The following is a 23,428-nucleotide window of genomic DNA, read 5'->3' on the forward strand; positions in this document are numbered from 1 at the left end:
CATTTTCCCCTCTCTCTCCCTGGGACATGAGGCACCCACAGTCCAGCTTTGTGACACTAACTCTGCCTCTGGGTATAACCGTCTTCCTCCCATATATGTGAGTTCTGGTTTCCAAGTTGTTGAGGATCTAGTTTTTATTTTCACTGCCCTATGAAGAGATGTGTTTTTATTTTATCTGCTCCCTACTGTCTCAATGAGGTCAATGCTTGAGAGTACCCAACTGTTTTTTTTTCTTACCCTTGACAGCAGTTCTGACTTTTCACACCTGTTAGAAGAAAGCTTATGTTCTATCAAGGATGGTGGGTTACTGCTGGGAGCCTGCTGCTCTAAAGGGAGTTGGAGTTTTTGGAGAATACCTGTTTACTCTGCATACGGTCCAGGATGTTAGAAGTTCTGCAAACAAAACTTCTTCCTACAATTGACTCCTGTTCTCTGAGGACGTGCTGGCTTGTGCACAGGCTATCTACTAACCAGGAAAACTTGTTTTCAGCAGTATCTTATTAACCTATATAAGCAAAAACATAATTGTGTGCTGTTTTCTTGTTCCTTTGTTCATATCTGTAATAAAAGCTTGGGCTGGGAAAGTGAGAGGCAGAGCTGCTCTTGATGGTTCTCCCTAAACTCCCCCCACCACAAATTCATTTGTAGACTCTGAGTCTTCGTTAATGTCAGAGAACTTCATGGGCTGTCCTGTCCGCGGCAGTGGCGTCTGAACAGGGTCAAGAACTCTGGAACCTCAAGGAAGATGCGTGTGGTAAGTGTGTTCTCTAGCTAACCTTGATAGTCATGGGTTGCTACTGACTAAGGGGGGATTATCTAACTTTGGGTAACAAATGCGGCAGAATTTGACTCATCATCATTATATAACCCTTTTAAAATGCCTAAATCAGAAGAGATTGGAGCCACTGTCTCCGCCGACAGCTTTAATGAGCTGTTAGATTGGGTCCTTCAGACCTCTCCGTGGTTCCCGGATGAAGGTGTTTTGGATGTAGAAACTTGGGAAGGAATTGGTGAAACTTTCAAAAGGCATTCTAAACAAGGTATGAAAATCCCTACTATAGTTTTTTCAACATAAGCTTTGGTACGAACGGGTCTGGGACCCTTCTAGGAAACTTTGAAAAAGGAAATTAAACATAAATGAGGTACTTGATATTTCTCAGCCTTCCATACTTTCAGTACCACTAAATGAAAGGGAAAATTGCTCTGAAAGTAAAAGCCCTAAAAATAAATGGTCCCACAATAATCTTTTTCAAAAGGAATTAGTTGTTGGTTTAACTTCCTTAGTCAAAGTGATGAAAGAACAAAATACAATTTTTGCAGATGACCCAAAAATGGCTTCTGTATTGATGACTTCTTTGGTAATTGAAAAAAAAAGGAAAGGGGGCAAGTTGACCACTAGGCATATCAACAGGTCACTTTAGCAGCACGTAGAGCCTGACAGAGCTTGCCTCAACCCAGAAAACCAGATTGGTCTTTCTTGCGTATATTGCAGGAGCCCAGGCAGTCCCCTTAGTAGACTCAGGCAAAAACTTTAATAATAATAATTTAAAACAGAAAAAAAAAAAAAAGGACAAGAGTCCCATGGTATTCTTGGATCAACTAGGAGGAACTGCGTAAATATACAAATGTAGACCCAGAGTCCTATGGGGGCCAGAGTTTACTAAAAGCTAAATTTATGCTACAGGCAGCCCCTGATATCAGGAGAAAATTACAAAAACTGGTTGTAGGCCCTCAACAATCGTTGAAAAACCTCCTGACTGTTGCCACCCGTCTTTTACAACAGGAATCAGGAGGAGACAAAGGAAAAAGCCCAAAAGGCCCCGTATCAAGGCGAAGGCCCTGGTGGCCGCTCTTAGAACTTCAGGGATGGATTCACAAGAGGAGCAAGGTGCTGTCAGTGTGACCCCACAGGGTATTTCCAAAGAGAGTGCCCCGGATGTCAGGATAATCACAGGAGAAGGGACTGTTCTCAGTTGCAGAAACTGGGGCCAGTCTGCTCTGAACTCTGTGGGGACCCAGAGGCTCTGATCGCTCCTGCCCTTTCAATTTCATCATCAGAATCTAGGGTCCGCCTTGAGGTAGAGGGCCATTCAGTAGACTTTCTGCTGGATACTGGGGCCACATACTCTGTCCTCCAATCTTGTTCCTTACCATTAACATCTAATGGGGTGACAGTTAAAGGGGTAGCCAAAAAAACTATTACTAGATAATTTACTTCCCTTTGGGGTGCCTCTGGGACTCCTTTTGTTTTTTGATCCCTGAATACCCAACCCCGCTTCTGGGCCAAGATATCTTGGCCAAGGTGGGTGCTTCACTTTATGTTCGCCCACCAGGACAGCCGGCAGCTCCCTATGCACCCTTATTTTGCCTGTAATTGTAAAAACTGACCCATCGGTCTGGTCTGACAGGTCACAGGTGGGGAGAACAGTTTCCGGCACTCCCATTAAAATCAAGTTACGTTGCCGTCCCGGGTGCCAGGACATAAAAAGTTCTTTTCAATCCTGCATCTAAAAAACGTGGGGTTTTTTTGTATTCCCTTATATCCAGATTCATGGTTTCTTTTTGCCTTTGAGGACTCTCCAAAATTCACTCACAACTTGCTTGGCCTCTTGCCATGGTCCTGCCTGCCTTCTCTTTGGTCTGTGCATTCTAAACCTCTTGGTTAGTTTTTGTCTCTCGCAGCTTAAAAGCTACAAACCTTCAGCTTATAGTGATCTTCAGCCCACTGACTATGCACCGGGCCCCTGGACAGACCCGCTCCAACACACTGCCCTGCCCCATTCTGCCCCTTTCCAGCTGTAAGTAGCCAGAGAGACTTGACGCCCTCTACCCTCATGGCTGCTCAGTGTATTGCTCTTCTTGGGGGGACTGAGAAAATCTGAAACCAGGAGAACTTGGGGAACCATAAAGCTGAAACATAGGCCTATGCAAAACTCCATGTAAAAGCTGGGTCTGCTACATGTGGGGGATGGCTTATATCATACTTTGAAAAAAAAAATTGCACTCTTATGAACATTACCTTCTAAAAAAAGCTTTTTGGCTCTGCCTGTGTACTTAATCCACGTTTTGTTGTCATAAAATGTTCATGTTAGTTGCAATACATCCTATTCCATGTATCACGTGACTTGTAGTGACTGTTATCTGTAAAAATGCATTAACCAGACAAATTGGGAATCTAGTCCAAATATCACATTCTTAATAATAAAACAGCTGGTAGCCACCTGAGTTCCAGGTGAACTCCAGGATCCCTGGCAAGAGACCCCTTTTATTGCATTCCTACAGGAGTTGTTGCATACTTAAAACACCATACCAAATGATTCATATAGGTTTTGCCAAAACTAATAATACTTTGCTTTAAAAACAAAAGTAGGATATGTTGGGAGCCTGCTGCCCTAAAGGGAGCTGGAGTTTTTGGAGAATACCTGTTTACTCTGCATACAGAGTTCCAGGATGTTAGAAGTTCTGCAAACAGAACTTCTTCCCATAATTGACTCCTGTTCTCTGAGGGTATGCTGGCTTGTGCACAGGTTCCCTACTAACCAGGAAAACTTGTTTTCAGCAGTAACTTATTTATCTGTATAAGCAAAAACACAATTGCATGCTATTATCTTGTTCCTTTGTTCATATCTGTAATAAAACCTTGGGCTGAGCAAGTGACAGGCAGAGCTGCTCTCGATGGCTCTCCCCAGCCTCCCCCCACTGCAAATTCATTTAGACTCTGAGTCTTCATTAATGGCAGAGAACTTCATCGGCTGACCTGTCCATGGCAGGTTACCACCCTCTTCAAGGATCAGTTGATTCCTCTATGTTTCTGTCTGTGACTCAAAGATTGACTTTTCATGTAACGGGACAGTTATTAGATATCAAAGGCTGCACTGGATCCTTTTCCTTTTAGGATGAATAGCAAATAGATCACCTTTTCACTGGATAACACTGTGGCCTTGAAGTAGAAAGGTCATTATTTTACCTGCCTCTGGGTACTGGCCTGTCAGTGTTCCATAGTGACCAGATGCCCAAAGTTGTCCTATCATGACTGTTCATGTCCTCTCCAACCAAAGCCAGGTTTCCTTAACACCCCCAATTCCAGCTGAGGACAGAATAGTATGTTATGGTAAACAATGGTAAGATTACTTGATAGATGCTTTCTGGACACCAATAATTATGACATTTATGTTCAATCTTTCTGACTCTACAGTTCCATGAAACGCTTACTACATATCTCTGGAGAAGGGCATACTCCTCTTGGTAACACAAAAATCATCCCCTTCTTGCTCCCTTTCAACAGATTTTATTTTGGGTGAACTGCTGAGCCCCAAATGTAAGTCCTGATTGGCCTAAGACAAATTCATTTCCCCAGTTTCTGTCACGGTCACAAATATCCCTAAGTTCTGGCCCATGGATTCTAGCAGAAAAGTCTACTGGGGCAGCAGAGAGAGCGGTATGGGGGGCTTCCATAAGATTGTGCTTGCTGATAGAAACAGAGTCACTAAAGAAAAGGTTGTTTCTGGCCGCTCTGCTTCCTGTCCCATATGGCCATGATGCATGGAGCTATGGCAGCCTTCCTGCCACTATATAAGGAAAAAATGGATGATGTTAAAAAACCAAAATGCTGAAGACAATCAGGAAGGGACTCAGACAGAGCTCTAGTTCAGATGAAGCAAGCTTAGATGGCCACCTCCAGATGCCATGTTAAATAATTATCTAAATATCTTTTTGCTGAAAGTATCCTAACTGATGTAATATAATGAATAAAATCTGGAGGGCCTCAGGCTTCTCAGTGACAATACTCACCAGAAGACAATGAAACAAAATCTTCACAGTTTAAAAGGGCAAAAAAGATGTCACAGAATGTACTGTGAATTTTCACTCACTTATGAAAGAGATGGACAGTAACTCTCAGGTAAGCAAGCCCAGAAAGTATTTCAATTGTTTTTTGTTTTTTTTTTAATTTACTTCAATTATTTCAGCAGTCTGAAAAAATACCTGAAGATCTACTCATAAAAAACAAAACAAAACAAAACAACAAAACAAAACAAGAACTCAACTTATGGCCTAAAATGGTAGGATGCATTAAAACTACTTCAGCAGGGCCTCCCTGGTGGTGCAGCGGTTGAGCGCTGGGTTGCGAAGCTTCCCACAGCCTCTGCAGCGCTGGTTCAACCCCCAGCTGCTCCCCAGCCACCAGAGGAGGGTCCCACATGGCGCGCAGACCTCTCCTGCCACCCGCTGCTCCTCTCAGCAGTGTACTTCGGTCCTTTTGCCTGCTCTGCTCACGGCTCTGGCTCTGGTGAATTCTCTCACCCTCCAGTGCTTCTGACTCTACCCAGTGCTTGTATAAATAAATAAATAAATCTTTAAAAAAAAAAAAAAACTACTTCAGCAGTACAGTTTAATAAACTTGTGTGAGTATGGTCAAGCAAATGAAAACATTGTTAAAGGAACTTAATTATATAAAATATTTTATTATATAACTACTAAAATACAATTTTAACTACAACCTGTGTTTAATTCCAGACAAATAAACAATATCATAAAGTGGGTGGGAGAAAATAAAAGCATATTAATTTTTCATCAAAAATATATGCTGTTTTATTCTTGGCATTAAACTAATGCTTCTCTAATTATCAATGTTTCTGTTGAATTTTTTAAACATACATAGTTGCAGCTAGTTGAATTAAAGGTAAGAAAGAAACTTTCTTAATCACTGGAGAAAAAAGCAACTAACAAACAAAAGACCAAAAAAGTAAAAATAAAACAAAACAAAACATTCTCCGTGTAGGAGAAGAAAGAAAATATTTAAGGAAGTATGAAAAAAAATTGAACGACATTAAAAAAAAAAAAAAAAAAAAGGGTAACAGACCAGAAAAGAAAATGGTTAAGAGTCCTATTAAACTTCAGATTATCAGGTTGGTCTAACAATAACAGTATAATATTAGATTGCTTATAAAATCTACATCAAAATGACAACAAAAACCACCTGTTAGACAAAATATAACAAGAATAAGCAAAATAAAGGAGATTAACATACAAACTAAAATGTCTAACAAAAGAGAAAAACTTGAGATGCAAAGCCAGAGGGGTAATTTTATGTTAATAAGTAAGTATAATTCATAATGAATACATCATTTCTACCCCCATCACAGTATTCAAATATATCAAGCAATTAACTCTTAGAAATAAACAGAAACTTATAAAATTGTAGTAGGAGCCTCAAAATGCCTCTGCAGAGTAGCAATGATACAGATCAAAATACTTTAAATGCAAGTAATCAACCATAGTGAAAATAAAAAGAATACCTACTTGTGGTGGTTTGGGAATTATATGAATGATGCATGGAAAGCACTTAGCATAATGCCAGGGACAAACACTCAATTACAGGTGAAAATTACTGTCACCAATAGCACGCCCAAATAATACTCTCCAAATATTCTGAATAAAATCATTGAATTGTAATGTCTAGCCCCACTGCAATAAAGTGAAAGAAAAAACCACAACAATGACTTACATTTCAACGGATAAAAAGAAAAAAGTCAATTTCTTACAAGTTTGAAACACTCTCCTAAATAAGCAAGGTATTAAAGAAATCTAACTAGAATTCCAGATTAGTGAGAAATAACAGTATTTTGGTCATTTAAAAGCAGGCTTAAAAATAACAAAAATTTTATACCACATTTCATAGCATGTGAGACCCAGCCAAAGCTACATTCCCAAACAAATTGAATAGATTTAAGCAAGCATTCGGCTCTGATGGGGTCAAGAAAGATGGGAAAACATTAAAACACAGGCTGATATGAATACAGAAAACAGATAAACATTAGAATTCATGTGTAGTCCAGCTCTTGGCTCTGAGGGAGGGAAGGAAAAATGGATGAAAGAGTTGGAAGGAGCAAGAAGAGTGGGTGGGTCAGAGAGAAGTCACTGGCATTTCTGAACACAAAGAGATGTTTACATGCATATACCTACAACTGTCTACCAATAAATTTGAAAATCAAGTGATATTTATGAGCTTCTGGAAAGACATAAATTATCGAAATGAATTCAAGTAAAACAAGGAAAAACTTGCCATATGTCAATATCTGTATTAGATTTTAAAAAGTCATCAGAGAAGTACTTTAATTGAAACACAAAAACAGCTTTGGTTTAGATGATTTTGAATCTCAAAAACAATTTCAAAAAACAATTTGTAAATAGATGGTTCTTAAGTATCTTTTTTGAGACATTTGTTCTAAATTCATTTCACAAGTGAGCACAAGCATGAGCCCAAACCAGATGAGGGAAGGAAGAAGGAAAAAGAGGGGAAGGCGGGAGGGAGGGAGCCACAGGGAATTTCTATTATGCATCTTAATTCAAAATTCAAAATAAAATAGTAGCCAAGATCAAGTGATAAATTGAATAAATGCTGGCAGATTATCAGAAATGAATAATATACTAACATTTAAAAACAGTATTTTCTTTCAGATGAGTGGGCAAAGAGGTTATTCAAAAATACTTACCCAACACTGTTAGCATAAAAAAGAAATCATCTCTGCTTTGATCACCAGAGAACTAGCTGAATAAACATAAAATAGAATACATAAAGCCATCAAAAATGAAAGCTATATTTAAAATGTTTCCTATGTATTTGAGTGAAAAACAGACTTCCTAACAGCAAATACAGTAGCATACTGTTTATGTAAAATTACATGCCTCTAACTATCAGAGAATAGAGAAAGATCAGCAAGGACATTCATCAGAATGGTAATGCGCCCCTCCCCCACCCCCAGTGAGATGTTTAGTTTTAAGACTAAGCTCCTTGTAACTTTTTCATGATTTCCTTTTTTTTTTTTGAACCAGCAAACATATTATCATTCCTTTTACAGGTATGGAAACAAAAGAAAAAGAAATAGCTTAGGAAATCAGGAGTCTTTGGGGACAGCCTGACACAAGGCTGTCCTATGCAAGATGGAACAGGCCTTTTGTGTGGATCATTAACATTAGATGAAACAGGGACAGAAGTCAGAGATTTTAGCTACTGTTTGCCTAAGCTAAGTTCAACAAACCCCACCCACCACCAACCCTATCCCCAATAAGCCTGCTCTTAACATAACAACCTTGAGAAGATGGATCCTCTATGAACCACATTCACATGGTGCTGTTACTCTGCTGACACCTGCAGTGGCCCCCCAACTCTCAGAGGAACACCCAGAATCTTCACAATAAAGCCTCAAGACTGCCCAGAGCCTCAAGGCCTGATTCCTCCCACTCTCCCAGCCCAGGCTCTTGCCCAGCCCCTCAGATTTCCCTGCTGTCCCTGGACATGCCTGGCACACCCCCTTTGGGGACTTTCCTTCAGTCCTAATGGGACTCCCTTTCCTATTATCCAAATGGTCCCCCTTTCAGGACTTTGCCTGTAAAAGAGACCTTCCCTAGCCACCTGTTTATTCTCCTCTTTCTGTTTGAGACATCACTGATACAGAGTGTAAGTTTAAGGAGTGCAGCATGATGATTTGACTCACGTATATTGTGAAATCATTACTATAAGTCAACATCCATCATCTTGTATAGATACCCAAAAAAGGTAAAGAAAAACAGTTTTTCCCTTATGATAAGAAAGCTGTACATACAGTGGTGTGAACTGTAGTCTCCGTGCTGTTCATTACATCCCAGGACTTAGCTCTCTTATAACTGGAAGTCTGTACCATTGGACCATCTTCATCCTAATTCTTGCTCCTATCCACCCCCCACATCTGTTAACTGCAAAATTGGTATCTTCTATTAGGCTTTTTTTTTTTTAATGGAGGGGGCTTGTTTTGCTGTTAGTTTGCACATATATGTGAGATCATATTTTGTCTTTCAATGTGTGACTCATTTCACTTTGCATAATGTTCACCCATGTCATTGCAAAAAGGGCAGGATTTCCTCCTTTTGGGTTGCTAAATAATGTGTGTGTGTGTATGTGTGTGACATATTTTAATTTTTTGAGGGTCTCTATACTGTTTTCCAGAGTGACTATTACCAATTTACATTACCACCAACAAGTATACAAGAGTTCCTCTTCTGGGCCTCCCTGGTGGCACAAGGGGTTAAGCACCATACTGTGAAGCAATCAGCAGCCTCTGCAGCATGAGTTCAATCCCTGGCTGGCCAGGGAACAAATCACATGGTAAAGCAGACCTCTACTGTCTCACCTGCTGCTCCCCTCAGCAATGTATTTCAGTCAGTCTGCCTGTTATGTTCCCCACTCTGTATCTGGTGAATCCTCTCATCGCCCCCCCCACCCTGCATCTCTGTACCCCAGCTTTTGTATGCATAAACAAAAAGTTTCCTCTTCTCCACATCTTTGTCAATAATTATTAGCACATCTTTTTGTCTAAAGTCATGCTAATAGGGGGGCTATCTAATGGGTTGATAGCTCACTATAGTTTTAATTTGCATTTCCCAGATGATTAGTGATACTGAGGACCTTTTAAAATCCTACTGGCCATTTGTATTCTTCTTTAGAAAACTTTATTCGGGTTCTTTGCCCATTTTTAAATTGAATTATTTTTCTTTTTTTTTTTTTTGCTATACATGGTGAGTTATGAGTTCTTTATATATTTTGAACACTAACCCCTCATCAGATGAGATATGCAAATATCTTCTCCCATCTTGTAAACTATCTTCATTTTAATCTTTTTTTTTTTTTTTTTTTTGCTGTGTCTAACCACATATTTAATATTGGACCCTGGACCTTCATCCCCACACCCACTGACCCACACCTTTATTTTATTTTTCTCTACTGAATGTTAACATTGTCCTGCACATATAATTTAGCCATTTATTTTACTGTCTTCTACCTCATCCTCTCAATGTAAAGCTCTATGAAGTCATATTTTTTAAATCAGTTTTGTTCACTGTTCTTTTGCCAGTGAGTGATCAGAAAAATACTTGTCACATAGTAAGCACTCAAATGCTTCCTGAATGAATACATAATACAGGAATAAAAAAAAATCAACACTGAATACAAAACTTGAAATCCACGTGTAATAGTCCTACAGGTGCATTTTCTTCCTATAATAGAACTGAATTTCCAAAGAGATGTGAATTTTCTTTTCCCTCATCATTACCAGATGGAGGAACTCATGGTTGATTCAATGTAGTTAACACAGGTATTATTTTTAGTTGGTACTTTCAATTTAACAGACTGAAATGGAGCCTTTGTTCTCCCAGGTTTTACCATTATCTTTAACGCTCCCGGGAGCACATGAACTGGTCAATTACCCCAGTGAGCAGGCAGCAGATTTGGAGTAAGAATGTAGGAACCATAAACTGACAATGCTGCTTCCTTCAAACTCATCAGAAAAGTCAGTTTCTGAGACCATACTGTTTCTGAAAAGGTGAAATATACAGCCTAAATGACTCGAGAAAGTTGAAATACTCTATACTGTTTTGACTGGTTCCTAAAATATACAAAACCCTTCCATTAAAAAAGGAAAAAAAATTATGTTTTCTGGCTCCATGGTAACAGTGAAGCAAATGCGTTTCCAGTGGATGGCTGAAATAGGATGGTTTATTCAGGCCCAAAGACTGATCTCATTTACCAAGCAACACACTGCTGACCACATTTTTCTTGCTCTAATTTCTTTCTGAAATAGGTGGGGTCACTATTTCAAAGCTATTTCCTCAACTGTTTTTGGCCAATAACAAAACGCTCCAAAGGTATACAGCAGCGAGAAAACCCACTCACCCCTCAGTGTAACGGATATACGGGAATATATCTTCTTCACACTTAAGAAGCCGAACATCTGCCCTTAAGCATCACACAAATAGAGTAAAGCTTAAGAGATAATGGCTCACTCTTTATTGAAGCTGCAGTCCTCCTATATTCAGCTGCTAATCACATACAATAACAATAATACAAACATATCCTATAGTTGTGTAGCTTATAGTTTCTGTAAGCTACTTTCATAAATATCTGAGTACAAAAACCATGTTGTTTGATGGGCAGGACAGGCATTATTGTTTTACAGATAAGAATGCCAGGATTTCGAAAGATTACCGTGAACTCAGTCTGGTAAAGGTAGAATCATTAATAAAAGCTGCACCTCCCAAAAGCAAGTCCACTGCTGCTTCTATTCACTCTCATTTGGGATAGACAGGTGCCCAGGAAGAAGAGAGGCCCTTGAGAGTGAGACCAGCATTTTCTGATCCTCTTCTCCTAATACAGGTTGAAGCCCAGGATCTGAATATGTCAAATGACTGAACAAGTCCAGCAGAAGTGATGGCTTTGAAATAGGAAACCCAGGTAAGCTTTTGCAGATGTCAAGGGGTTGAGGAGGCCAGGACTGGAATTCAGGGCTTGCTTGGTAAGGAAGAGAGGCTCTAAAAAACACCCCAGACTTCCAGCAGAATTCCTAAGAGAATTGGACACTCACCAGTTATTGCACAAAAGGAAGCCCAGTTTATACCAGTTCAATTTCAGACTTGATGAATGTGATCTGCCCTCTTTAACTGCTTGTCGGAGAGCAAAACCATACCTTCTTTGGAGGATGAAAACCTCAGATGGTATCTTTAAATATCTCTGTATTTGTTCACATACAGTAAAATGCAATAACTATAAGAACTCAACAGCACAATAGAGCAGAGGAAAGGATTAGTGAACTAGAAAGAAGACCAACAGATATAATATATCCACACTGAAACACAGGGAATAAAAAACAATGAACAATATGGAAAAAAGCATAAGGGGGACAGAGGACATTTGGAAATATTTAACTAAGATGTAATTAGGACCCCAGAAGACGAGGGGATAGAAAAATGGGACACAAGCAAAATTGACCAAAAAAACACGAAGCTACAGATTCAGGAAATTCTTATAAATCCAAACAGGTTCAAAACAAAGAAAGCATTTAGGCACATTATAGTAAAATTGCTGAAAACCAAAAACAAACATCTTTAAGGCAGCTGAAGGGAAAAGTCAAAATGCCCAAAACAAGTAACAATAAGGCTAATAAATAGGTGATATTTTACTAGAAGCAAAAGACACCAGAAGACAACTGAATAATGATGTAAAAATGCCAAAAATAACTGAATTTCTATATTCAGTGAAAATAATCTTCAAAAATGAAAGTGAAATAAAGATTTTTTTAAGACAAATAAATTCATCACCAGCTAACTGACACTTGGAGGAAGCAGTCCCAGACAGAAGAATGAAAATACAAGAAGTGAGGATAAACGGAAACACAAATATGTGGATGTAAGGTAAGGAAAAATGTCAGGCTTTTCTGCCCTCCCGCCATCAGGATAGATGATGGATCCTTGCGGTCCTGAATGCATGCCTAATGGCGGGCACCTGGAATAGGGTGTGGGCATAGGTAGATGGGATTCACCTGAGCTGAGACTGGGCTTTTAAGGGTGGCATCATGGGGACGCCAGCAGAAGCCAAGAAGCAGAGAAGCCGAGAGAGAGCAAGAGAAGCAGAAGACGAGAGAACGCTGGAGAGCCCAGAGTGAAGACCTGCTGGGGGCTGGGAGGCCTGCCAGCCTACCAGCCCCCCAGCACCCCTGCCTGCCACGTACCTGGTAATATAAATAAAAACCTGTAAAACCACTGAGGACTCTGACTCCTTTACCCGGTCTGCTGGATCACAGAAAACCTGCTCAGTGGTCTTCCTGACCGTACAGTGGATAAATCTGAAGAATGACTACTGCATAAAATTATAAAAGATGTCCTGTGGAGTTTACACATTGAGAATTAAATTGTATGACAAGAGCATAAAAGGGGAGAGAAGAGAAAGTGAGGGTGAAGTATTACGAAGTCTGTGCAGTGTCTAGGAAACAGTAAAATCATTCATTTTCATTAGACTCTAATAAGTCAGGAATGCAACAAGCTAACAGAGCAGGGACTACTAATCAAAAAGAAGCATGAAAGGAAAGGTAAAGGAATCAAAACAGGTGGGACAAGCAGAACACAGACTGTTAGATGCTAGTGCTACACCCAAATATACCAGCACTTGCATTAAATGTAAAATGACTAAATACTCCTATTAAAAGACAGGATTGTTGGAGTAAAAATCCAAAATTCAACCATCTGCTACTTGCAAGAGATACACTTCAAATATAAGGAAACAAAAGGCTTAAAGTAAAACCATGAAAAACGTATACAATGCAAAAACACCAAGCCAAAGAAAATGGTGTAGTGGCACTGCTATGAAACAAGACAAAGAACCTTACTTGTAATAAAGAAGGCACTTCATAATGATGAAAGGGCCAATTCTCAAGAAGATCGTGGAAAAATGACAAGCAGGGCTAAAATATACAGGATGGGGGTTAGTGGAACACAACCTAGAGTTGGTTAGTTACCATACCTAGACTACATAATTGTCTGTTTAGCTGTCTGCCTGTCTCCCTCATGTAAGCTTCCTTCAGGTTAAAAAAAAATGTTCATATTCATCACTGTATTCCCAAGAGGCTGGCGGAGAGACATCACCAAAGAATAAAGAAACAAAATTATATTATTCATTTAGAGCCATCCCATCTCTGCCCAAAACTATAACCCAGAGTTATAGCTGGGGGAACTGAGTCACACATGTGCATAGGCACTTACTGATACTAGGCTTTGAAAATATGTTTGCAATCAACTATTTAAGAAGAGACCTACAACATTTAGAGATGCAAACACAGACATAATCTGTGGAAGCCTGACATTCTCTCCCACCAGCACACTTTAATACAGATGCAGATAAGGCCTGAAATGATGAAGGTAAAAATGTAAAGAAAAAAATAAAAGTGATCTGTTGCTGCAAACTGGAGTTGGTTTTATTAAAACACTAAAAATAAGTAAAGAACAAAATGATGATCACGGTGTGGCTTTGGTCTGAATCCTGCACACTGAGGTACAAGCTGGTCCCTGGAGTGAGTTGGGGTGGGGAGCTGTCAAAGCAGAAAGCCTGGTGGCCGCCATCTGCGACTGCCCATGTTGCACACATGCGTCCCCTGAACCTGCCAACACCTCTCACAGCGTAGGCAGGGAGGCCCCACTGACCAAGAGGTGGGCACTAGGCTTGCTTCCCCAAATGCATGAGCAACCTTCCCAGGGAACAGAAATACAGAGCCCTTTCCACCACATTTCCTCAGAGAACCTGATACAGGAAAGAAGGAACAAACACCAAGCTTCTTCTCATTTCTCAGAACTCTGGCAGCACATGGCTGGCTGGCAATGCAATTTCTCCCAGGAGTTTGGCTGCAAAATACCAATATTCAAGTTGTTTTGCTTTTTAGGCACATTCGGGCCTCATGCCAAAGCATACACTGAAAAGGAGTATAAGTTCTAAAGAGCGGATCCCCATGCAGCGGACCTAGAAGACAGAACTCTCACCAGACTCAAGTGGTTGAGTGTGCGAATTCCTGCATTAACCACCTTGCGGACTTCAGGCAAGTCTCCCAAAGCCCATGGCTCAGCTTCCCAATACCTCCCACACAAAAAACTTAAATTCTTGGTTTAATAAGTGTAATACCCCATGAATCCCCTGGGTTCAGGGTTCTATCCCTGAAGAGGCCAAGGGATACCCCAACTACCTACCAAACCCTCAACATGGTAGACTGCAAGAAGGGGGAAAAATCACCTTCCAGCATCTGTGCTTTCTGGACCAGGCTCTGAATTCAGGGGCTCATGGGCACTGGCATGATGTCATCGAAGAATAATCTCATGACCCACTTCACAGGAGTGCTATTAAGTAACATTTATGCACATCAAAGGCTGAGCACAGGCCATGACACCAATAAAAGGTTCAATAAATGTTTTGTTATTGCTATTATCAAAGAGGCTTTTAAAGCTCATGTTCTGCCACTGCCAGACCCCTCTGTCACATAGACCACAAATGCCAATTTGGTGCCCTCCACCAGAGCAAGCAAACCTGCCCTGGTTAGAGAAGTGCCTGTCCCACATGCGATTATGACACCTGCCTCCCTCTCCCGCCACCCGCCCCAGCACCCTGCACACGGGACACGCGAAGGTGGAGTTGGGGTTGTGTGTGGAGGTAGCAGATGCTGTGGCCGCTTCTATGGAGCAGCTTCTACAAGGGGAGGCTGGCTGCATGTGTTTAGAGATACCACTTTTATGAGAAAAGTACAAAGTGAAAACAAAGTGCTGCCCCCCCTCCTCAAGTGAGACTCTCCTTTTTATGCACCCACTAACAAGGAACAGAGACTCCCTTCAGAGCTTGGCAGCTCCCCTGCAAATAAAACCCTAGCTCCTAAAATAATTGCCTTCACCAAAGTTTCCCTCCAAGCTGCTGAGTTTATGTGAAAATCCTTTCTTGGTTTCAAGGATGTTTATTCTTGCTGAGGAACAATGAGAAGTTTGCATTGCGTCTTTCCCCACAACCCTTCATCCTAATTGGCCACTATTAAAACAACTGACACCAATGCTGACATTCCAGGGAGGGTAAACAGCACAGGCTATTACTTATATGCCTGCCCTCTTGTCAAAATTTCCTTAAAAATTAAAGAAAAAAAGAAAGAAAGAATGGCCCCTCAAGATTATCCTGATCTCTGTTTGGGCTGCATTCAAGTCAGATATTAAAAAAAAAAAAAACAAAAAACCAACTGGTCAAAACAGAGTACTTTCTGGTGATCCTGCTAAATAAAACCTTGCAGTTATAATATAGAAATTCAATAAAAATAGTACGTGCTAGATTTAAAGTCTGCCAGATAATCCATCAAGTGTGTAACTTGGACAAACTTCTGAGAGGAGTGTCCCTTGGGGAGCTGCTGTGGGGGGCAGTCCTGTTCTCAGGGGTGATACTGTAGTGTCAGAAACAAAAAGTATCTCAAAATTCTTCATTTTTATTTTAGTGATGAAAGGAAAGGCTGGTGACACAGGGAGAAAGTTTCTAATAATTTCACAGTTTAAGAAATCTGTTCCTTTCCAAAGCCATTCTCATTTTTAAGAAACAAATGAAAAGGAATGGTGTTTGGGCTGGCAGGGAAAGAGGAAAACAGATACTGTTTTCCCCCTTTAAAGACTTACTTGATTTTACTCCTATAAGCAATTTTAAAGTCAACCTTTCCTCAGCAGACAGAATGATATTCTATAAATTCTTGGGTTCCAACCCATTTCTACAGCTCACTTTCCTGTCAGATGCATTTCCAGGCAAAGATAAAACAAAAACCAAGCAACAAACACTCCCTTTCCCCTGACTCCTGCCACCCAATGCCTGAGTTGGAGCGTAGACAGGCTTAACACACCCACACCCTAAAAGAAGGCTGCAAGAGGCTTCTCCTCTGGGCCTCTGCTCCGCGTACAGCGGGAGCGCTCAGCTCTGCCAGCCTGTATCCCAGCGTGAGCCTCGCAGTATGTGTGCAGCTATAGGCCTCGGTGCTGGAGTCATCCAGAGTTCGGTCTGTGTCTTTCTTTTTCTGTCTGTGTTCACTGCCCCTGGGATGACGTCCAGTCTCGTGGTTTTAAATACCACCTGTGTACTGAACAATCTCGAATTGGCGTTTCCACTGACACTGTTCTCCTGAACATCTTACACACATGCAGTAACCGACTGAAAAGGTCCATCTATATTAAGTGCTTAGTGCATCTTGAACTTAATGCATCCAAACTTCACTCCTGGTGTGTCCCTAGCTGGTTCTGCTCACAGTTTCTTCTGCCTCCCTTACATCTGCTCTCCCTGATCCAGTCACAAGCCTTGGGGTCACGTTCCAAAGATTCTCCTCTCCATTCATCCACACATGGGTTGGCTCCACCTTCAGACTATAGTTGACCCTTGAGCAACACAGGAATCAAGGGGCACCAGTCCCTACACAGTCAGAAATCCATGTATAACTTTTGACTCCTCCAAACCTACCTCCCAAAAGCCTGCTATTGACCAGAAACCTCACCAGTAACATCAACAGTCAGTTAACACATTTTCACTTAACATATTTTATATGTTCTATGTATTACATACTGTGTTCTTACAATAAAGTTAGAGAAGAGAAATTGTGATTAAGAAAGTCACAAAAGAAAATACATTCACAATATTGTATTTATCCAGACTGAAAATTTATCTGTCCGTTTATAAAATAAACCAAGCGTGTATAAGTGGATGCGCACAGCTCACACCCGTGATTGTTCAGGGGCCTGCAGTGTATCAGAGCTGACCCTGCTCCCCACCTCCAGGTCTGCTTCCCATTATTTTTGGCCAGGACAATAACAACAGCCTCCCAAATGGGGAGAGAGGTAAGAAACAAGTAGTCTGAAAATGTACCTTTAAGATTCCTATGGTTTAACTTGCTTTTTAGTCTTGATAATTTATTTGAAATTTCAAATAACATTAAATGAGATGAACAGGCTTTCTAATCTTTCACTCACAGTAGGCTTTTCTCAGCCTCTTGCTTTCATGTATGTGTGTGTGTGTGTGTATATATATATATATAGGCACAAATTTTTTTATATTACCTTAAATAGGTAAATAAAACATAGCTGTAGGGAGCAGGAACAGGACACAGTGCAGGTTTTCTGATCCAGCAGACCGGGTAAAGGAGGAGTCAGAGTCCTCAGTGGTTTTGCAGGTTTTTATTGGGGTTCAGCAGGTACGTGGCAGGCAGGGGTGCTGGGGGGCCGGGAGGCTGGCAGTCCTCCCAGCCCCCAGCAAGTCTTCACTCTATCTGGGCTCTCCGGCTTCCTCTCGGCTTCTCTTTCGGCTACTGCTGCTGCTTCAACTTCGACTTCTGCTGCTACTGCTGGCGTCCCCGTGACGCCGCCCTTAAAAGCCCAGTCTTAGCCCAGGTGAATCCCATCTACCTATGCCCACACCCTGTTCCAGGTGCCCACCATCAGGCATGCATTCAGGACCGCAAGGATCCATCATCTATCCTGATGGTAGGAGGGCAGAAAAGCCTGATACCTTTTACCTTACCCTACAATAGCCCAAACAAGTCGGGTCTTCTGTTTGTTTGGCTTTTTGCAGAGCTCCAAGCCCTTGATTCCTTTTCCCCAGGGGATAGAAAATGAGAGGAAGACTGCAACTTCACTGTTCTCCATTTCTGGAAGAACATACACACAGTATAATTCCTTGGGGTTCATCTTGGGGCTCATTGGGTCTTTACTGCTTAAAATCTCCCTTTCATTCTCCTTTGTTTTGTTATGACTCTTATTAATGCATCTACTGAGCACACACTACATGGCCAGGCATGATGCTAGGCAATTCACTCACACAGGAAATATTTATTGAGCTTAGTGCCATGAATTGTCCAAATAACAACACTGGATGTAACAACTCACTATTCTGGTAAGTAAAGACAACTGATAAGGTGTCTGATAAGGAAAAACAACTCACTATTCTGATAAGGAGTGGTAAATGGAAATGCTGGGGTGGGGAGCAGAAGTTGTCCCCTTAAGAAAGGTGTCCCCGAGGGGAGGTGTGATACCCCTAGGAAAGGGAGGCCTCACTGAGATGGCATTTGAACAAAGTCTCAGGGGAGGAAAAAACCAGTATCGTGGGCATTTTGTTTAATTCTTATAGTAACCAGATGAAATAATATCTTTTAAGTGATAAAGGCCATGGGATTAAGAATTGCAGAGTCTGGGATTTCAACCAAGGTCCATATGACTCTAAAACCTTATTCTTAATTAACTTCCACCTGCACTGCTTTCAGATTAATCACAGGACTGAATTCTATTGGGAAGCATTTCCATAGGTCTACAGAAAGGGAGAGGCAAAAAAATATATGATATTTATATAGGAAGGTCAAATGCTTTAATAGTTCTCTATTAGATATAGGGAGGGAGAGTTCAAAGAGGTAACCTGACTTCATAACCTGACATTTAACAAGAATGGTTATTCTAGAGCTTATATTTTGAGGACAGTACATTGGTTCAGTTCCAAGCATCCAATTGACTTTTGGGAGACTTTAATTTAGCCCAAATCCAACAAAAGTGAAAGGCATCACAGCTGCTCCTTAGCACATGCAAATTGAACACGACACAGTGGTTGGAACTAAAATTAAACCCACCTAAAATGCATCCCAACATGGGATGAATATTCAAACATCTGTTTGGACAAGCTCATATTTCAAAAATGAAAAAGATAAAGATACATAGTTTGGGGTACATTTAAGGGAGTTACTACGAAGGCAGAAACCAGCCCACACACAGATAAGCCATCAGAGAGAATACCATTTTTCTTTCAGCACTAAGAAAAATTATGTAGAGGAAAAGCCATAGCAGGAAAAGTAGCTTTTAAAGCAAACAGTGAAATGAAACTTATACCACTTCATGGAGATATAATTCTAAGCAGCTGACTCAAATCATCGTGTAAGATTTTTGAGCTAGATTCTGCTAGAATTTTAACCACTCTCCTGTGTGTGGGTGAAATCCCTCTTAAAAGCCATATTGAACCTTTCAGGCCTGAAGTCAGCTGCTCCTGATCACAGGCATTAACATTCTGGGAGCTTCAGCTCCCTCTGCAATGAGGACAACCTGATGTGAGTTGTGAGGATTGTGTAAGTGGGTCCCCAAGGAACATTAAGCAGAGGCTGTGTGCAAAGGGCTCTAGTGAGCCTGAGGACAGAAGGTGGTGGGGCTGTACCCACCTGGGACCCTCTCACCAGATGTGGAGGCAGGTGCAAACCTGTGATCATGCACAAGCTTCAGACTTTCACAAAGTCCCAGAAACCAGGCATGGCTCCCTGGGGGTCCTCGGACCCCAGGTTAACAACCCCTATTTCAGATATGGTATTAACAGATAACCACGCTGACTTTAACCAGCAGCACAGAGTAAAGACTGCCAAAAGCTGCTGTAGGGTAAAGAAAATGTCAGGCTTTTCTGCCTTTCCGCCATCAGGATAGATGATGGATCCTTGTCCTGAATGCATGCCTGATGGCGGGCACCTGCAGTAGGGTGTGGGCATAGGTAGATGGGATTCAGCTGAGCTAAGACTGTGCTTTTAAGGGCGGCGTCACGGGGACGCCAGCAGCAGCAGAAGCCGAAGCAGAAGCCGAGAAGCAGCAGAACGAACACCGGAGAGCCCAGATAGAGTAAAGACTTGCTGGGGGCTGGGAGGCCTGCCAGCCTCCCAGCCCCCCAGCCTGCCATATGCCTGGTGAACCCCAAATAAAAAACCTGCAAAACTACTGAGGACTCTGACTCCTCCTTTACCCGGTCTGCATGGGATCAGAAAACCTGCACTGTGTCCAGTCCTACCTTTACAGCTGCCTTTAAAAAAATTAATGGGTTGTGGGAAATATGAAACAAAGACAATTTGGTCTGGATTTAGAAAAATGAGATTCTTAATATTACATATGGTATATATGTTTATATATCAATCATATTCCACATATTAAAAATCACACACACACAGTTACTTCCCTGGTCCCAAAGAACCATAAATCTACACTCATAGTGGCTGCTATGAGTAAATAGAAGTGACCAGAACCTAAAAAAAGTGGCTAAGAAAAGGGAGTGGATGGGCCTCCCCGGTGGCACAGCGGTTAACGCTGGGCTGCGAAGCTGCCCGCAGCCTCTATGGTGCTGGTTCGATTCCCGGCCGCCAGTGAGGGTCCCACATGGCCCGACAGACCTCTCCTGCCATGCCCGCTGCTCCCCTCAGCAGTGTATTTCATCAGTCTGCCTGTTCTGCTCCCCGCTCTGGCTGTGGTGAATTCTCTCACCCTCCCACGCTTCTGACTGTACCCAGTGCTTGTATAAATAAATAAATAAATCTTTAAAAAAAGAAAAGGGAGTGGAATACCTGGCATTTCACTGGTACTGACAGTGTCAGTAAAGTTCCCTGAGAACAGGAGAGGAGAGAAAAATTCTCTTTTGAAATATGGCAGTAATGTATAAAACAAAGCAAAACCTTAACATGTGTTCACGTGTAACCAGCTTGGCCGCCTCTCTCCCAGCAACACGCATGAGGAGAAGTCAGACGCTGGCTGGTCCTCTGGGAGCCCAGGGCTGCCTGCCAAGGCCTCTCCAGCTCAGGGCTCCCCTCTCCTTGAGACCTTTCCCAACCCTTCCCCAAGTGAATGCAGATTTGGGGGAGCCTTTTTAAGCTCCAGGGGCTGCACAACCAGCTCAGGTGCACCCATCACCCCCCTCTCCACCCTCTAGCTGGAATGAGACCAGACCATTTGGACTGGAATCCCTGGGCCCAAGCTCAGTGTCTGAGTTGTGGCCATGTGACCCACACTGTTCCACACTGGCTAGAATAACTCTGAAAGTAACTTGTGAGCAGGAAGGCCGGCAAAGCACTCAGGGAAACAGCTGCCATCCAAATGTGGCTGATTTAAAAAAAAAAATCTGACATAACACTAACCCTCTAAGAAGTTCAACATGAACAGAGTCCCAATCAATTATTCTTACCAACAAGGTTTAAAGGTGTAGAGTGGTGGTGTGGGTGGGTGTCACTTTCTCAAACGGTGACAAAATACACGATACAATCATGTCTGGAGGTCTCCAGCATTGGGCCTAATAACCCGGGGTGCCCTGCACCCTCAGCTCCCAGACCTTTCCCCTTAGCACATGGAGGTGAGATGTCACCTGTCCCTCCTGTCTCCATGTCTCTGCTCGACTTAACACCTTCCCTGCTGGGTTGCTTTTTCCCCTTTCTGATCATCACAACATTTCTAACTTAAGCTATTCAAAAAGCTAGAATCTAGGTTTCCTTCCTCCCAACTGGCTATAAACAATGGAAATCTGTGTTTTGTGAATAGGCTTTAAAAATAACAAGTCATCAGTGGGCATGAGGTCAGCCCACTCCCATGCTCTGAAGCCCCCCACCCTCTGGATACTGCCATGGGGCACTACAGAGATAGAACCAAATCCCACATGGTGCTTGACGTCCTATGGGGGAAGTTCCATGGCCACAAGTCTCAGAAGTTCTCCCAGTTTCATGACCCCATAAAGATACAACACACATTCACTTTCCAGAGTGATAGAGAATTTTTAGTGTCACAGTAAAGGATATCTACTGGGTTGAAATAAAGCAGGAGAGAGGCCAGGCAGACACTCAGCTGAGTACTTACTGGTCGTGTCTGGTGTCAGGAATGGCTCGGTCCATCCGCAGCTTGTCACTTTCAACTTGGTTGAACTTGTTGCGGGCGTAGGGGTCCTGTCCAGAGCGGACCATTGTCCCGCCAATGTAAGCTTCTTGATTGAAGTCCCGCCATCGGACTTTCCCTGAAAGGAGCAACACAGAGAGTGTGGGACAAAGGAAAAGAAGACCACGGTGCTTGGCATCAGTGTTCAAACAGAGGGAAAAAGGTGAAAGGAAAGATGGATCCATGCAGATACTTGGTGTCCACCTAGGTTTGTTTAAATCATTGCTTACCACTTGCTAAATATATGGCCTTGGGCAAGATGTTCATTCTTTGAAATAAGTTTCCTAGAATTAAATAGGTGAGAAAAGGAGTGAAAGACCTACTATGTGCTGGTTCCACACATACAGCAAACTCAAAAGAAAGGCGGGGAGGGAGGGAAAAGTAACACTAAGCCTGCCCTGATGAAGCTTATAAAACCCCAAATGGTCCTAAGTGTTGTGAATATACAAACACAGGCATTAGGGGGTGGACCTCACTGGAGACTTTTATATGGGGTGGTCTGAGAGGGCCTTTTTAATAGGGTGACTGACCAGACACTTGGATAAAGGGAGGGGGTGCGCCAGGCGCTCTCCAGGAAGAGCACTGGGAACTGCAATGCAAAGACCCTGGGGTAGGAGCGAGCTTCTCTGTTCAAAACCCAGTAGGAAAAAGAGTGTGGAGGGAGAGTGGTCAGAGAGGAGAAGGCAGAACTGACCATGGCTACTGGCACAAAGATGTTCTTCAGCAGCATGACCCGTGCTGGGTGGCTGGCTTGTATCAACAGCATGGTTGTGGCCCTAGCATGTGCACCTACAACCTCTCTGCACAGATCTCCCTTGCACGCCATCTAAATGTGTGTTCCTTTCTCGAGTTCAGAGATGAGGAAACTGAGCTTCAGTTACATGGGATTTGTGCAAGGCTGTAGAGTAAATTTTCTATCTAAAAGCTCATCTGCTTCTGGTTGCAATTGCCCTGTAGGTCAAAACCCCCATCTCATCACAGCTGGTTGCCGTGGAAATGATGCTCAGGGTCACAGAGGTCTGGCCTCTCAAATGGGAAAGCAGTTCGAGAACCCACGAGCTCTCTGGCTGTGGCGATGATACTGTGCCCCCATAAAAGTGGCTGTGGGGGCCAGCCGAAGTGTACACATTTTCTTCCACCTGAAATAAAATGTTTCTGAAACATTTCTTTGGGAACATGTTTTGCATGCTAAAGCAATCCTGGAAATACTTAACTGAGACTTACCTTTTTCCCCACTTTTCTGCCTTCACTGCCATTCTCTCAGGGTCAGAGAAGAAAAGCCCAACCCCTCTGCTCAAGAGCACTCAATTCCCTCCTCACCGTGCTGGCTCATCTCCCCACCAGCTCGGACAGGCTGGGAGCCTCGGCTGATCTCTAT

General features: G+C 42.2%; 1 protein-coding gene across 1 annotated transcript in view; it reads right to left on the minus strand.

Moving 5' to 3' along the window:
• GALNT2 (polypeptide N-acetylgalactosaminyltransferase 2) overlaps positions 1-23,428 on the minus strand; it is a gene marked incomplete at its 3' end in the record, with an annotated part of 177,929 nt that overhangs the window by 40,313 nt on the left and 114,188 nt on the right. The window contains exon 3 of the mRNA XM_084253809.1: positions 21,976-22,129. Coding sequence (XP_084109935.1) covers positions 21,976-22,129 — 154 coding nt within the window. The remainder of the gene's footprint in view (positions 1-21,975; positions 22,130-23,428) is intronic.

Source organism: Talpa europaea (assembly GCF_964194135.1).
Source record: "Talpa europaea genome assembly, chromosome: 14".
NCBI lineage: Eukaryota > Metazoa > Chordata > Mammalia > Eulipotyphla > Talpidae > Talpa > Talpa europaea.